At 43.3% G+C, this 18,003-nt stretch overlaps 1 protein-coding gene across 2 annotated transcripts; it reads right to left on the bottom strand.

Moving 5' to 3' along the window:
* Positions 1-37: 37 nt before the first annotated feature.
* pip4p2 (phosphatidylinositol-4,5-bisphosphate 4-phosphatase 2) lies at positions 38-17,606 on the bottom strand. Of its 2 annotated transcripts, XM_036515667.1 has the most exons (8): positions 17,366-17,606; positions 8,755-8,903; positions 6,421-6,527; positions 5,225-5,348; positions 4,647-4,718; positions 3,975-4,027; positions 703-793; positions 38-320 (listed from the first exon to the last, which is right to left on the bottom strand). In XM_036515667.1, exons 1-8 carry the CDS (start codon positions 17,469-17,471, stop codon positions 177-179), a joined length of 846 nt encoding a protein of 281 aa, XP_036371560.1. In that variant the 5' UTR covers positions 17,472-17,606; the 3' UTR covers positions 38-176. The 2 variants fall into 2 exon arrangements, with proteins under 2 accessions (XP_036371560.1, XP_036371561.1); XM_036515668.1 differs by lacking the exon at positions 4,647-4,718 and having other exon boundaries at positions 41-320.
* Between the last annotated feature and the right edge of the window lie 397 nt (positions 17,607-18,003).

Here is an 18,003-nt window from a genome sequence, read left to right as displayed (position 1 = left end):
AACAGCCACATACGTAGGTGACCAACTGCGAGCTCTGAGGGCGACCCCCCCCAATACCTGGGCTGGATCTGGGTTCTAGAGGACCCCCTTGGGTACGGCCGACCGCAAACTGGCCGAATGCGAGTAAAACGGAAAAGCAAAAGGGCTCTTTATTGGACGGGGTGGGGACAGGAGGTCTACGCAAAGCTGTTTTCTGGATAACTCACTTTAATGGCTCCCCAGTAACATGCCCGCACCAGACAGATGAGGCCCAGGAGGTAGGCGAAGGCCCAGGACACGTAGGTGGCGTGGTAGCGGCTGGCGAAGTCCTGGGTGCCAACCTGAGAGAGAAAGGGGGGAGGAGAAGAACAAATAAGTTTGGGCTTCCTTCATGCAGCAAAGGTACAACAGGTCCCCCTTTGCTTAGCATTTAACTACACCAACAATGCACTGCTTCAAACCTTACACCAATCAGCCAAAAGACAACACATATATTTTTGTCATCTGGCAGACAGTCTTATCCTGAGTGACTTACAAATGTTGTTTAAATGTTATTTATTTGTTCATTTTTTTCATTTTCATGTATTAATAATAATAAACATCAATGAAAATCATAAAAGACAATTTTATTGCAGTATATATGCTTAATGTGTAATGGCTTCTCTAAAATAAAGGCCATGTGACCAATCACGCCAGGGGAGTGGGGGCTGGGCATGCACTCACAGTCAGCCCGACACCAATGAAAATGCAGATCATTCCCACAGTGATGTAGGCACAGCAGCGCCTTCGTGGAAGAGCGCTGCCCACGGAGGATCTGAGGGGGGGGGGAGAAAAGCAGACACGGGGCAGGTCAGGTCACGTCACGTCCAAACTAATCTAATAAAGCACTACTCTGTTGGATGCTGGGGGACTGCTCCAAAATGTGGTGCCCAAATTCATTCTGAACAGCCAAGCATGAAAACGCAATGAATATGCTAAAAACCTGGGATTATTCTCATAATTGAGTATCAACCTATTTGCTACAGATAGAAAAGAGGGAGAGCATGTTTGAATAGGCAACTACACAGATGAAGATTGCAATTAACACACTCAAAATGCAGCAAATGCTCAGCTTGCTATTCACTCCTCCCAGACAAATGCCAACGTTATATTGCTGCAGGGATAGATGGATACACAAGATCTCTGAAGTATTTTACAGGCAGGCTCAAAGCAACATTGTGTTGGTACTTCATCAGACCTAGATCTTGCAAACCTTTGAATGTTAGTGTATGGTTCACTTTAAGTACCAGCTCAAAGGGGAAAAACAGCTAAATGGAAGCTAACTATGGAAGGTTCTCCCAAAACTAGTAACCTTGCATGTCTGAAACGATTATTGTAACGACACTGGTGGGCAAAGATAATGTAGATAACTGGACAGCTCTGGCAGCAGTTCTGAGCTTACATTTGGCTAGACTTTATTGATTCTATTTTATCAGTTTGCCTGGCAAGCCTCATATAACCCTGCAAGTCTGCCTGGAGAAGGGTGTTTGCTACATGAATAAAAAATAAAAACCATCAATAATAATTTGTATTCCTGGAAAAGACAAGTCAATACTCATCATGATGTTATTTCTGAATGTCTAATTATGACAGCTGAAACAATTTGAAATGAGATTGGTCTTTATTCACTGAACTGGATTTCAAAGAGTTTGAATATGCAGTCTGAATATTAAAAAGGATTATTGTTTGAGGTCTGCAGTCAATTTCCCTCTGTGACTTGTGCGAGAATGTTCTCAAAAGACAACTTTTGTGTTTGAGTATTTGCTAATCAGAAGAACAGCTATGGCAACAATCTGCGTTCCCACTTTTGTCTGCCTTTTGGAGGAACATTACAATGAGATCCTGACTCACTGTGGTCATCAAAAGGTCCTGTGGCACTTTATCATGAGGAGTAGGAGGTCCCCTAGTGTCCTGAGCAAATTATGAATTACGAATCAGGTTCTTCTCATTGTGCCATGTAATAATCTCTCAGTTTAATTAGCTAAATAATCCCTTCCCTTTTCACTACAGCATATATGTGGTGAGTGTTTTGCCGTAAAATGGCCGCTGTGCATCACCCACGTGGGTGCTACACATTGGTGGTAGCTCAGGTGAGTCACCACCCATTCACTGTGAAGTGCCAGAGATTCTTGAAAGGCACTATTTAAATGCAACACATTATCATCATTACTGTTGTTATTATAATTATCTTCTTCCCCTTTCTATCACAAGTCCCATTAGCACACACACACTCCACAGAGCAGGCGCATTGCCTAATCTACAGTTCCACACTGCTGCCCATGCCCTGGAGAGCTTTAGAGAAAAAAAATACTGTCATTCACAACCACTCATGACCACTGCAAATTCCATTGGGGGTTCATTGCAGGCTGGTCAGATGTTGAGTGTGCTTGGTCATTCAGGAGGAGAGGCAACCAAGCTCAGTAGGATTTACATTTACATTTATTTATTTTGCAGACGCTTTTATCCAAAGCAACGTACAAAAGTGCATACAGTAAGTATAGTGACAGTACGGGGACAGGTGGTACCACAAGTACAAGTGTAGTACCACAATGAGACAGTAGCTGTCAGCTGAGAGGAAAGTCTCTTTGAGGATGCAGTACTAGCTAATTTATACAACTACAGGGTATAGGGCAACTAACAAGATCCAACTTCAAAACAGTGCAATGAGTGCCAGAGTAAAGGTAGTAACAAGAAACAAAAAAACAAAGAAGAATTTAATTAAAACCCAACAGTGCATGTCACAGTGAGTCTAGCAACAGAGACATTAGAACAGCAGCAAGTATATGGCTATTTAGAGAGGAACCTTAGCCAGATAAGCGGACACTTCCATTGCTTGATTATTTCTGTCAGACAAAGGCACTGGCAGCAGATCACATGACCAGCGCGGCTCCGAGTGGAGTCTCATTAGGGCTCCCGGCAACTCCTCACGTCTCCCATGTGACTAGATTGGCCAACATTCTTGCGGAATTGTGACAAATCGGCTGGCTCGCACTGAGTTCGACCTAATCTCCCTCCTTCCCACTTATGGACCTTTTTCATATCTGCCTAAATGGCGTTTTTTTCCCACTCTAAGAAGCTCAACATACAGTCTGAGCCTCAAATCACTTCCACATCATCAGATAATATATAAATCACCCTCTAAACCAATCCGATCAATGGCCTCGATCAGTAAAGATGCTGTAACAGCTGATTATGAAAACAATTAAAAAAAAACAACAAAGCGATTTTTATGTTAGCATAAACATATCCTCATACACTGTTGGAAAAAAGAGATCTGAACACTACCAGGTTTCCAACGCACTCAGCTACATGTTTGACTCCAAACCCACACCCATGGAGTTAAAGCTGCAGCCTCAACCTTGTTCTGTGAAAGGAATGTTCAAATGTAAAATGTTCAAAAGGCGTTCAAAGGGGGGACAACAGTGGGTTTCACTGCTGCTTCAAAGCTCACAGAGTCTGTTCAGGAGCAATATGCCTCTATTACATCAGAGAGTCATTCACTTCCTCGTCTCCAGCAGCGCAGAAGCATTCATTTCACTGGTTGCACTCTGGCAGACCGGACACCTGTGGGCAGTCCTACGTCAGGCACTGCTTGCGTCACTGACGCCTCTGTCAAGTCGCCCCGCTCCCCTGGCTAGTCCGCACTGGCTAGCCTCATTGTTTGCTAGCTACAGGATTATCCATTCAAACTCGAGCTGAACCCCTGGTCATAATGCTAGTCACATGCTGACATTAGCGACTGCAGTCTGAAAGAGGAGGGGAAGCACAGACGCTAACGTGAGTGTGGGTTACTCGAATCTCCAGGGACCTCAAATGAACTTCAGTTCGCATAAATCAGCTGAGGAAATGACCTATATGCGGTATGACTGAAGTCATTCATAGACATGAAATTTTGATGTATGTGCACTTCACTGTACAATTAAAAAAATAACAACCTTGAAATTTAAGGCACTTACATTTTTTTGCAGTGTGGGCACTTAGCCAGCGTGTTAAACCGGAGCTCCATCCACTGTGAACACAAACAAATAGACATCAAGGCAGAGAACACAGGAGCGACACGCATGTCCCGTTTCACGGGACGCACTGAAACCGGGTCTAATACACGGTCGACTCGCTTCCCTCTCCAGGTGAGAGTGATTCGGGAGAGCAAGCCCAAAGAATCGAGAGGGAAGCTTCCACACCGTGGAGGTCTGGAGCTCGATGATACCCGCTTTTCATCGCAGACTTCCCGCCGAGTCCCACAGAGGAACAAAGCAGTCTGAAGTCTGGAAACATGCACTTGTTTTGGGAGGGGGGAGGGTAACGACCTTTCCTGAGGGTCAACCAGGGAAAAGATCAAAGACAAATGACCCGTAGCAGCTATGTCTCCCCCTGTTCTTCTTCCACCGAGAGATTTCAAAAGCTCTCAATATTTGGAGAGAGGGCGTGACAGAGCGTTTAAAGGCCGACTTTTCGTAGTGCTGATATTCTGTTGTTTTTTTTTTTTTTGAATCTCAGCTAACAGAATTGTTACTTTGTTACGAGTAGTGCTCGTTTCAGGTTCGGAGGGAGTTACGCTGTTATACTGTGTTAATACCACCACCCGAGAAACAACATAGCGCAGGGCAGAGGGAGCCAAGCTTATGGACCTGGAAAATGGATGAGGCTCCTTCGAGAGGCAGGCCAGAAACAGTCTGGGATGGTGAGGCATCGTCGCTGCCCTAGACGCCAGAGGTATAACGGGTAGACAGTAAGTGCGAATGTTACTTCTACCACTATATTACTATACTACTACTCTACTGCATATTATCGCCGAAAACCTAGCACTACATGCACACACACACACACACACGCACACGGACACACAATGTCACACATGGACACGTGCACAGTGTACAGACTCCAAGGATTCAGTGAGCCACAGATATTCCATACTATCACCAGATAATTGGCTCCTGTGTTTCTTCCCTCCTCCTTACTCTATAAGTTAGGAGGTTTGGTAACAGTAGGCTCGAGTGCCTGTGTTGCTATGCTACCCATCGATGTTCTGTTTTAGACCACGGCCCTCCAAGAATGTTCATAATGAGCCAGCCAATCAGAACACTTACAGCTTCACCAACAGCAGAGGGAGCTGAATATCTGGTACATGTATAGAACATCTGTGAATGAGCCTTTAGTATGTGTTTGGCTGGTGTAGTGCACAGATTTGCATCAGTGGGGTACATACGAGGAATGTGTTCCCGCAGTGCCCACACACCACACGCATGCCCTCGGGCTGGATGGGCAGGGCAGGCTGCGTGGGCTGCTCCTCAGGAATGACCATCACTGGGCTCAGGTTGATGATGCGTCTGCTACAGGAGGGAACAGAAGGGTGTGATGATGTCATAACGAGAACTTGCCACTTGAAATCCCTTTTTTTTTTTTTCCTTTTTTCCATTTAGTGAGACTTGAATGAAGGCTGTCATGGTGATGACTGAAACTTGAAGCAACTATTGTCCACCAACACAGACATGCCCCACTGGCATGCCATGGCTTAATATGAATATGCCCAAGATGTCAGATAATTTGCTAAACACGTACCTCTTTACATTATGTAACATGATATACCTAAAAAAGGTCACGTAAGGCCTCCTCAGTGGTTCAGTTGGTTAAGGTACCAATTCCAAGCTCAGGCTACAGCCCTAGTCATCACAGGTTTGAGTCTGGGTTGTGCCATTAGCTGACAATGACAATGACCTGCATTCCCGCCTTCACAATGCTCAGCAGCATCTGCTGGCAACTCGTCAGGCGCCTTTGAATTCCTCAGATGACATCACTGGGGGTTGAACCTGTCCTCTGTTCGGTGTTTACTGTCCAGTGGTGCATTGTGGGGCTTGTAGCGTGTAAAATAGCTGCTGGCTCAAAGGATTGCATTCCACATGCTTCAGTACAGACGGTCAGACGAGTTTTACAAGTTTAATGAGTCTAATAAGTTTAATGAGTTTAATACCATTGGTGGTTCCAGGGGTGAAAAAGGCAAAAAAAGAAAAAAAAATCGCACTTTAATCGTTATGAAATGAACAGATTTTGTGGGCATAGTCATGATGGATAAGAATTCCAACAGACTCATTAAGCTTTTTCTCTGTATGTTAGGTAGGCATTAATGCACCACTTAATGAGCCCAATCACAATATTATTAGTAATTCAAAGCTCACATGCTCTTTTGCAGTGCTCTAATCATGTGTAATGTCCTTCCACTCTTCCTACAAGCACAAATTTACCAGCGCTTAAGAGTCCCGAACACTGCCCTCAAAACTTCAAGCAGTCACATGTCATAGCCACATGACAGTGGATCTTAAAGTACAAACTTACCATCAACGTGTACAACGTGCAGTGTCTATGTTGAAAAGGGAAGATGCTACAGCTCTGCTTATTGAAACTTACCAGTTGGGCCTTGGACATCCTATCCTCCGCGATGTGTCTTTGCAGATTAGAAGGCAGTTACACGGACATCTCACATACTTCTTCCCAGTTGGCGGGTTCTTGATAGGCTGGGAGAGGAAAGAACACCACCTTATTAATACCCCTCGTTAAGAGAAGCCTCATGAATTTGCAGGCTGCAGGCCTAAGATCTCCTTACCAGCTCTACCAGGTATTTCCACCTTTCACACGTTACCCTGGATTGGCTGCTTGGCTTGAAACATTATTTTGTGCCTTGACTCAGGAGAGAGAGAAAATAATTGGTGGTGCTGCTGTATTGATTAACGTGATTGTAATGTGGTCATGGGCACAAACTCACATCAAACGCCCCAGCCATTTGAGTCTAGACAGCAGGAAGTATCCGCTGTAACAAGTGCACCACTACTGGGGTCAGGCCCGCTCTGATTGACTGAATATTTGATCCCCTTTAAATGGGTTTGACTGCTGGGAAACATGCTCTATATACAGAGAAAGAACTGCAGACTGTAGAGTGATTGTAAAATAATGAGTCATTGTTTCCCTCGCTCAGTCCTACAATTGAATGTGACCATTCAACTGAATACCAAAGGTAGGAGGCATTTCTTTCGCATGAGAATGGAAAAATACATCAGGCGAATGCAAGAGACACTCGGATTCCTCATGCAGATTGACACTTCACAATGAATAAATGTCACAAAGGTGTCACACGCAGTCGATTTGGAAGGAAGCTGTTGTCACTTTATGTGATGGATTCGTTTTGGTGTTTACCCAAATAAAGCAGAAAAAATATGTACGGAAGGATATAATCGCTTCCTTAACAAAAACATAACTCATTCTTAGGCAAACAATCACGCATGCTAATTTTACACAGGCTATATATACAATTTATGCAGACATAAAAAATGGGTGAATAGGTCTACAACATCTTCAGTGGGTGAGCAGTGAAGTGATTGAGTGGTTTATGACTGGCGTCTAATTCAATTTTGCTATGCTGTTCTGTAGATATCTAGCTGCCTCTCAGAGACGCAGGCTGTGGAAGAGTTGGGCTGAACGCAAAGCTCTGAGGCTCATTTTAAAAGCCAAAAAAGGCATCTCTTGATGAGCGGACGCCAGACCGTCCTTTCTGGCCTGTAGCTTGGCAGGTGGGGAGCTGTCGAGGGGTGGGAAATTATCCTTAAATTATCAATACTGCCCAGGACTTTGTGTTCCTTTCCCCTTTTTCAGCACGATTAAGGACATTCCGATTATCACAATAACGCACCGTCATGCTGCCTCTCCACTTCCCGGCACTGCTCTGCTAACAGCTTGGCCAATTAGGTTTCGGTTAGGCACCGATCCAGAGCAGGGTGCTGCGGTGTCTGTGGCCCATAAAATGGCAATGACTAACAGAAACTGCATTTCCTTCTGATGGTGTCAACTGAAACAGACGACGGGGTGTGTGGTGGCAGGGGGTCCCTTAAAGCCCTGGTCCAATTACGCCACCTATCCTCCACGGAACACCACGCACACACACCGCTGTGGGTGGAGGCAGATGCCGATTCCGGCCATATGGCACTCGCCGAAATCAATCGCTCCAGCTGGATGAGTTGTTTACTCCCGTTTCCAGTTGGGCCGGGGTGGAGGGGTGTGCTGGTGGGCTGCAAATCCCCTAGCTATGCTGGAACGCTGGACAGGACTGCGGAGGACTAAAACTGCAACGGAGCTCTGACGCCACACACTCAGACCCAAGTATTACGACAACCAAGACCTGAACTAATTAAAACTAATAAGGACAGTGAAGATAATGAACCGAGAAGGAGAGGACAGCCTGGCAGAGCGCCTGTGCAGCAGCACAAACCTTACCAGAGTGACCAAAAGACACTTACACACATTTAATCAGTACTTATTTTCTTTAACTAGCTGCTGAAAATCTAACACATTACCTACATGTTTACTATTCAGAAAGCAACTGAAAATTTCCCCCCCTGGGAAAGCCTCCAGCTCAACCCCTAGCAGCTTTTGTTAGTCCATACCAAGGACATGGGGTTGACAGGCGGTGATGAGAAAGTGAGGCTGAACAAACAGCAAAATGGATGGACCAATCAGGGACTGCCAATGGCTCACTGATCTGAACCAGCTGAAGCGTTTTTGCTAGAGGAGAGCAACGTTGTCTGACTGGTTCAGGTGAGTCAGCAACTGGCAGCACATGGACTGCAAAAAGAGCCATTTGGAGGGCAACTTAAGCGACGTTTGTCTTTGAAGAGGAGCGGGCGGCGTTGTCAGGAACAGGGACAGGAATGGGAATGGGACATGGGGGCGACGGAGCAGCAGCGGGCTCACCGTGGCCTCGTTACACACGGTGCACTTCACCACGTGCTGGTGGAGCTTGCCATCCAGGTTGATCAGAGACTGGCACACCCGGCAGTTTATGACTGGCACTCCCCCAGCGTCCGGGCTGGCGATGGCAGTATACGGGGGAGGGAGCTCAGCTGCAGGGGGGGACACAGACACGGGTCAGAGCACCACCCACAATATCTAGAACATCACAATATCACGCAAAATATTTAGATACAATATCCTGCATGTGCATCAATGGTACCTTCATGTGCTTTTACCTCTTACCTGCTCCATAAAGCTAAACCATTTTAGACTGCAGTAATTCAGGAGAACTGGCTTAATACACATGCAGTGTCTTTCTCTGCATCTGCAATGCACGGGCCAATTATAAATCTTATAAACTTATAAATCAGCAAAGTAAGAGCCACCAACTTGCTGCACATTTGGAACTTCTTGTTAGACACTTCCTGGGGTTTACTCTCAAACAATTATTTACTTTCCTGAGCACTTTAAAGCAGTTGCATATTCTAACAATAAATACATCAAAAGGTACTATACACAATCTTTTTATTTTCCAGAAAGCAGCTTATGATGCATTTTGAGGGTTCAGACTCTTTTCTCTCGAGAGCCAAAACCACTAATAATACTGCATGTTGCCCTGTGTGAAATGAAGGAAATGAAGGAACACAGGTCCCTGCTGTGCATTTGGGGTTACAGTCGGAACCGTAAACCTGTGCCGTAACACGCTAACCCTGGACCATGCAATGTCACGGAAAATACACCGCACCACAGGATGGCTTATAGACTCTTCCAATAATGTCCTTTCTCTCGCTCTGTCTGATGGTGTGGATCCTGGTGTAATATCTTCCCATCAATTTAAACTGCATCCCTTCATGTGAGAAGGGCAATGCCAGATATAAGTCAATTCCTGCACCTATTAGCGCACAATGCTGTAGACAGAAACCTCAGCTGTCAGGGCACCTCTCATATGCTGCTGATGGGGGAAAATGTGAGCGTGATGCTGTATCATTAAATGCCGAGCAACGTCCCATGCAGAGACTCCATCTCAAAAAAACAGGACTCCATACCCCACCATGCATCACTGTTTTTGTTTATTACACTATGTATAATGTTTTCAGGGGTGCATCGAGTGATCAAATACATTTTAGTTCATACTTTTTCAGTTAGATTTACCATTTACAATGGATACTCAAGAAACCATGGCCAAACATACAAATTCTTACTTAGGCTAAGATTCGATCTACCTGTAATGCTCTATGAGTAACAAATTCACAATAGCAACAATTACTCAATGAGCACTTTTTATTGCTAAAATTAACAGTATGTGTAATAAAAAAAAAGGTAAATTTGGAACTCAAAGACAAAGCTATCTGTGGGATCAACCTGAATGTGGCCTTTGACCGCACTGGTGTAGGAGTCTGGGAGCCAGCCTGACAAGACCTGTTCCAGGATTGAAAACCGATAATAGGGGTCATGATGGGTGAATGACCATGATGGCGAGTGATGCCTCATAACCCAGTGAGAGAAGAGGACCTAATCTCTTGTTGGAATACTGTTGCTTATCAGTGGTTTTGTAGGAAAGGGAAGGAGACTATGCCAGAAATCTTTTTATACCATAGCATGTTTTACAAAAAAAAAAAAAAAAAAAAAGTTTTTTGCATAACTTTCTCATTTGTTGTAGCGGTAAGAAGAGCATGAGGTTGCAGATGTAATTCTCAGATGGGGCAGTGCCATTGTAGCCTTGAAAAAGGCACTTCTGCTGAATGGCTTCAGCACCTTCAGTAGCTGTGTGAGTCGATAATATGGAAAACATACCGTATGGAAATCGGACTTGGTAAGGACACATGCCATACAGATAAACACAAGTAAAAAGCACTCACAGCAAAAAGGACTCGGAGCACAAATTTAAACCTATGCCACATTAACTAACATCAAACAGTACAGCATATAAAGTACATGACTTACAATAGTGTATATTACACTAAAACATATGTTGGGACTCATGAGTGGGCAGTATCACCGGTAGCAATTTTACCATGAAGGTGGTACACGCCACACACCACAGAGTTCCATTTACATGTACTTCATATCCGCCATACCAGTCTGGCATCTGACTCTCTTGGTACACTGGGGTTGAAATGTGCAATGCCTTGTGGTTTCCCTTACACCACTCAGAAGACACTGAAAGGGGAGAGGCGCTTTGCACCACAGGCTTAACGGCTGGAGGCAGCTTCACTTGATACTGTTGTTCAGCCATTAGGAGCCCAGCCGACTGGGATATGGAGCTCACTGACAATAATCCTCCGGAGTGAGAGACCGATTTTCTGTGCAAGCACAGTAAGTGAACACATTTCATTAATACAAACTACCAATACTGGACTTCCTCCTCCACTTTGTCTTATTTGCTAAGTCAGCAGACACCTTGCTAAGGCTAAGTACTTTTATCAGAAGTACAAACCCACTGCTCAGCCCAGGGGTTCCCTAACATCTATGTCAATCTGCTTCACAAAAGTGCTGACTTATTAGGTCATGCTTGGATCTTAGATGATGCAGGACAGTGATTACAGGAGAAAAATAATTCAACCGATTGGCTTTCCACGCCCTGTATCCTGTCTTCCACCAGCACATAAGGGATAGGCTATAGACATTTGTGTACATGTTAATATAATGGATTATGCAATTTATGTATAATAATTGGACTTGTGATGGTGAAATTGGTAAATTTATAATCATTTCCAGTTGTTAAGGGCCTGAGAACTCAAAGTAAATCATGAGGTGGTCCCTAGACATTAAATCATTGCTCATTATTGATATAGATAAATGATTCATTCCCACACAGTACTCTGAGGAGTCACTCCTCCAAGCTTGGATGTTTGAATGCCCTCTGAGAGAAGAGAATGATTCATGGCAACAATTTCATAGGGATAGAAAAAAAATGCAAGAAAGCCTTTCTATCATATAGTTTAGATTTGGGTGGCTGAAAAAGTTAGTACAGAGTACAGTTGGGAGCGTTACAACAGTGTGTGTGTGTGTGTGCATACTTTCATTCACAATTTTCAAATCTGGGGCCTTGCACCTGTGAAAACCTATGGGTGTGCATTATGGTCCCTTTGCCAGCTCCACTGTGAGATTGCAGCTGTCGCAGTAAACAGATATAGGGGCTGTCGCTCTTAGGGTTCCTAAGTCAACACAATGACACCCTTCTGGAACATTCTGTTTCCTGCTTGGAGAATGACAGTATTCAAGTAGATAACACGTGAATCTGGGCTATGGAACAAAAGCATCCCATATATCCTTCCAGTGCCTATACAGTCTGCATAGAACCTAAATGGTACGTCTCGCCCAGGTACAGCATCTCAGAATCCCTAAATAATCCCATGCCAAATCGCACAGCTTTTTGCTTTTTGTGGGTTTAAGAATTCAAATCATGGGCTTATTGTCTGGGTTGAGAAACTGTCTATGTATGCACAGAGCTCTCGGTATTAACCTAGAGAGATCTGCGGTACAGAGGGCTGATTGTTCACAGATTGGCAATTGAGGGAACTGTTCCATTTCTGCAGCAGACACAGTAATATTACCATCGATGGTAAAATTTTTGAAAGTATTTTCCTGCATTAGCCTAAATCTTTTTATTAGCCAACAAAGCCCGAATTCAAAATCCCAAATTGTCTTTAACTTGATCGTGTGACTTTGCTAAATGATGATGCAACTCATGAATCTCGCGATATCATGACACCAGCACTATGTGCAAATCTCCCAATTCACGTTCAGATACAGCTCTTTGAAATGCTTTCCAAATAGACCACAGAATTAACGAAGATGCCGTGTACAGGTCAGCAGTCATTATTCCTGCCATTGAATACAAAAATCTCACACCTTTAACAGATATTCTAGGATACATATTTCTGGAGTTTCTAAATAAAAACATGACAGTTTGACACAATCTTAAATCAGATTATTAACAAATAGCCTTCAACTGTACCACCAACATTTTGTGAGAATTCTTCAAGCTGTCTGCATGGACACAGCTCACCACACTTTCAGGATAGTTAGGGACAAAGTTAATAGGTTGAGTACTCTAATATAAACCCATAGTCAAACATTTTCACTTTCAGAAAGTGATTCAGTTTTTCATAACAAACAGCAATCTTGGAAGGAATGAGATGACAGAAATCATTAATCATTAATGAATAAAGATCAGAAAATCAGACAGATGAGGCACTGTTAAACAGAACACTTCCTATAGCCATCTATTATGTTGTAGAATTTCATTTCCTGTAATCCTCTGGAATCCCAGTTTACAGCCATTTATATATGCTTAGAATATGTCACTGGTGCCTCAGCATCTCTGGTGTTTGGCTGCTTGAAAACCAGCGATGTATAAATAAATGTCTATGTTTAAGCAATTTACTCATTCTAGCACTTGGAAATCCATGTTTTGTCTTCTTCTGGAAAAGAACTCCAGACAAGAATTCTATTGTATTCAGCACACAATGATTAAAAATGATAGTTACCAGCAAGTGATGGATGTCATGTTTCGATCGGCTAAGACAGGAGGGCAATTTGCTCGCCATTCACATAATCTTGTCTCATCTCAAAACCAATACTAAACCATCTAGCACTTTGAATGCATCACTGTGAGGAAGGCTAACTTTTACTGTATGAAGTGTGTATACCACAGCAGTCAGTCCAGAGCCTGGCTTTCTCAGATCGTGGAGGTGATGAACTTGCTTGAGTAGATAGGAACAGTCAAGTCTGAATAAAGAGGCAGAGGCTACTGTGCCTCAGCCTATAATAAAGATTGGCTATAATTAACTATGTCTTTTCATGTGTTTTACAGTAAACAGGGAAAACTAGGTAAATTTTGTACATATTTTCTTGTGATATTGTACTGCTATTACAGGATTTATTGATTATTTATTATTATTGATTATTAATTTATTAAGTCCAGTGTTTGCAATAAAGAAACATTTGGCCACAATGTCACCATTGACTGTTAACATACTGCACAGCACTAGCTAGCAAGTGAATAGTCAAATACCTTTGTAGCTGGTTAAATCATGAAAACATTCTAAACACAACTGAAACAGACAGGCATGGAAATACGTATTCATTACATCTATTTAATACTCTTAACTTCTCTTGGGAAGTAGAATTTAGGAAATTGAAGGTTTCAGAATTAAATGCAACTCCATTCATTTCTGTTGAGTTTGTCACGCTGTTTTTCCACAGTCATAACTAACAGTTAGTTAGTTTGCCCTCTCACAGGTGTCATAATACTACTTAGAAATAAACAGAACAAAGACATGGCCATAGCTGCACAAGAAAGCACACAATGGCTGTTTCTATACAGACACTGATGTATTTTGCCTTATGAGCACTGCTTAAATAACACTGCATTCATGTGCAGACACAGCAATTTTCTTCTTTACTTTACTCTTTTGCATTTCTTTTGCACTTCTTTTTCTTTACTCTTTTGCATTTCTCTTGAGCAGCATTGTGGTTGTCCACTTACTACATTAGCGCACGCTAACTGTGATAAATGTTTGTTTGTGGCTTACATGTGGTTGCTCTCCACTTCTTTGATTGCCCCCTTTCAGTGTTAGGTCATTGGGTCTCTCTCAGTCTGACGGTGACCTGGTTAAAGCTGTTCACAAATGGCTTACAGAAGGATGCCAAAGGCTCTCTTGTTGAATGTGAGCTCAAAAGGGTAAAGCACAGAACAGTAATTGTCCATATACCTACTAAAAACGATCTGAGTAAGTCCAGGAAATGCACCCGTCGTGTTTATGGGACCTTTCCTGCGTTGAGCTGGGATATCCCGCAGGACTCTACTCGGAAACAAACCCTCGACAAATAAGGGCGATGGGCCAGTTTATTCTTAGGCCTCCCGTGGCCTGGCTCCACAGGACTGCCAGGGAAGGTTTAAGGTTTCATGGCACTCTCCACAGTGCAATAGCCACACATCTCGGAATTGTACTCCGAGTTCAGAGAAGACTGGAGGCCCAGCTCAGCAGTTTCAAACTGCAGCCACAGCTAATCCTTTTCACACATAGACATACACAGACTCGTAATGAGATCTTCTTTAGGAAAAGGAACTAACAATGATCTGAGGCTGAATAATCTACGCCTAAGAGATGTTCAACATACGCCACTAAGGTGCCTCACCTCCTGTCTACTGTGAGAAAATGCACTCTCTAAAAAGTGTTACAAAGTTGTAAGGTCACTACTAGACCATTCTCTGCTGTAAAAGTAAAATGAGGATGGATTTGTATTCAACAGACATGTCCACAACACTGGAATACCAGTCATCAAAGGTGACATTTGTCAGTTTGTGGCTGGATTCACACCATTGGCAAAAGAAGCCTGCAAAATGCCTTAGGGCCTTACATGTTCAATAAATCTGCTCATTTCCACAGATTAGAATGCCTGGTTTTGTTGAAAGGAGACCTGCATGACAGGGAATACAAAAGTGAATATTTCAGGGGGTTACCTCACAACTACAAAATGTTACGCTTTTTATTCCCAGCAGAGATCAGCCTTGCCATTACAAAATTTTCCCGTTTGTGTCCATCAGGTATGGTTCACTTAGCTCTACCTCTGCAAGTCATGTGGATGACCTTGAGCTTGACATTCAGCATTCTTCCCACCAAGTAATTTTTCTTGTGTTCTCTGGGAAGGTAAACTCAGGTGAAGCATTTTTGTTGAACATTTGAAGTGTGCCTCAGTCATATCTGTAAGGTCCATATACCTCATTATTACAACTGAACACTTTGCTTGGATGTAATAATAGGCTTTTTAACTTTGGACAGAAAGGTTCAAATCCATTTTAATTTCAAATAAAACGCTAATGCACATTAATAAGGAGGCCAAATCTTGATGCCTTTTCAGAGAACAACTCTTTTAAGGGTTAAGGTTTAAGGGTCAGGGGTATCTGTTTTCATCTTCCAGCAGGGCCTGTCCAGTTCTATACCATTTGCAGTTCTTTACAGCGGGAGAGAGATTGCTTTCGGTTTCTGTTCTTCACCGCTACTCCTGTGTGGAGATTCAATCTGGCCACCCGACGTGTAGATCTGTCAGTGCTGACTATGGCATGCCGTTTATACTGCGAACTCTTGGTGACTCCAAGCCTCTGGCTCTGCACGGGACTGGCCCAGCAATGGTGGCCTTCTCCTGTTCTGCTGCCTTATTTAATGCGATGCATCTACATCACTGCACAGCGCAATAACATTGACAGAGTAGGTACTCCTATGAATTTTTATTTGGCTGGGAGGGCAGATTCTTGATATGGATAGGCCCTCGTTTCTGGAGAACGCCATGTGCTGTAACAACTGCAACATCCCTGAAACTGGTTTTGAGTCATCCCTCACTAGGTCGGTCTGCTGATATCTGTTAGCACTCCTTGATTCTAACATGTACATATTTAGTTGGACTAGTGTTGGGTTGGGTAATAACTGTTATGCAATTTAAATGCGCTTTGAAATATGGTAAGTATGTACTAAATACATTCCCATATTTATATACAAATATAGAAACAGCTTGCCTTCTACCTCACTTGCTAAATGCATTGGTTAATAGATAAACAGTCCTGTGCTTGGCTGATCATGACAGAAAAGAACACATTATGTTATACACACAAACTTTATACCCTGAATGGAGTGGCATTTTGTACACATAACACACAAGATTGTATCCAATAAACTGCCAAATCTAAAATACTGACATAGTCTATGGTTTGCTCTAGATGGCTGTATTGCTTCCCTTCCCTTCCTTAAAAGTGCTTGTTTACTTAGAATGACACTGATTGAGATAACAGCCAGTAATGGTGGGGTAAAACACACTCATTAGTACAGTGTGTATGTGGCTTCAAAAAATTTATCTACTCTGTCAGACTTCACATTCTTGCCAAATACAACGATTCACGGGCATCACCATAATGCATTGGGCACTAAATAATTAAATATATCTTGTAGAAAAACATTAAACTAGCAAATGTTTCAAATACTAAGGCAACACTCAGTATGTGTCCCATCTGCATGTATTCAATTTATTAGTTATTATAACGGACATTTAAGAAACCATTCCATATGAAAATAACAGCATCATTTTAGGGAAATATACCATTCACACAGAGCAAAGTAATGTTGTCTTTCCGATCGCTGTAACCCAAGCCAAAACACCCCACCCGAGGAGATTTCAGAGGCTAGGCAACCGTAGCACAATAGAATCGTGCCTCCAGAAATTAGACATCCACTGGTTATCTCGATTGCCACACCGTTATTTGTAGTGGATGGCTAACAAGCATGCTATCAACAGCCGCACTTTTATTTTGCTCAGAAAAATGAGCAAAATAGCGACTATGTTATGCAAATATATTTGTTGCAATGGTACAATTTGCCAATACTGTGAAAGACTGAGGGCCTAATTCTACTGCTTTTACTGTCTAAAGCTCCATCTTTCTCAACCCGAATCACTGATCCGCTGCAGATGCCCTTGCCCGCTCTATCTGACGCGCTATACACAACATTGCACAAGAAGATACGCCCAAATGAATCAGCACGGAGCGTCTGTCATAAGGCCGTTTTACTTGTACCTCTTGGACTGGTGTCCTGCAGGTACGGCGGTGCTGTGGGTGTGACATTCCCGGAGTTTGGTGCTGACAACAGAGGGGATCGTTCATCCATGCCGTCAGAGGCCATGTCTGCAGCGGTTACACCGGCGGAGCTGGGCAGCGTCGGCGACAGCGAATAACAACAACCCCCGTCGGCTTCCCTCCGTCCGATCTTTGGGAAAGGAGCAGTGACTCGTGAGAAGTGCTCCTCCGGCTCCGGCTAGGGCAGCCTCTCGGAGGCGGGGCGACATACGTAAACGGGGAGGGAAGAGCAAGAGAATGCGGAGTAAGGGGCGTACCAAAATATTGGTGGCTGATAGTTATTATTTATAGTCATGCAGATTCATATCTGTGTCTATGCGTGTATGTGTGTGTATTTATGTGAGCGCGCGTGCGTGTGAATGTTCATGACTGAGGTCCTTAATCATGAGATTCATGTCCATTAGCTATACATCGGATCGTTGCATGTGGTACAGTGCATGGTGCACAGCAATCCGTTAACCACTTATCCTGATTATACAGGAATGGGACATTAACAGACCACGGAGAATCAAACGTGCCTTTAAATTCACATGCGGGTACATTTTAATTATGAGGCTGTTAACAGAGTCCGTTTTCAT

This window comes from Megalops cyprinoides, chromosome 21 (assembly GCF_013368585.1).
Source record: "Megalops cyprinoides isolate fMegCyp1 chromosome 21, fMegCyp1.pri, whole genome shotgun sequence".
Classification (NCBI taxonomy): Eukaryota; Metazoa; Chordata; class Actinopteri; order Elopiformes; family Megalopidae; genus Megalops; species Megalops cyprinoides.
The sequence above is the reverse complement of the archived record's forward strand: the minus strand, read 5'-3'. Positions and strand labels throughout refer to the sequence as shown.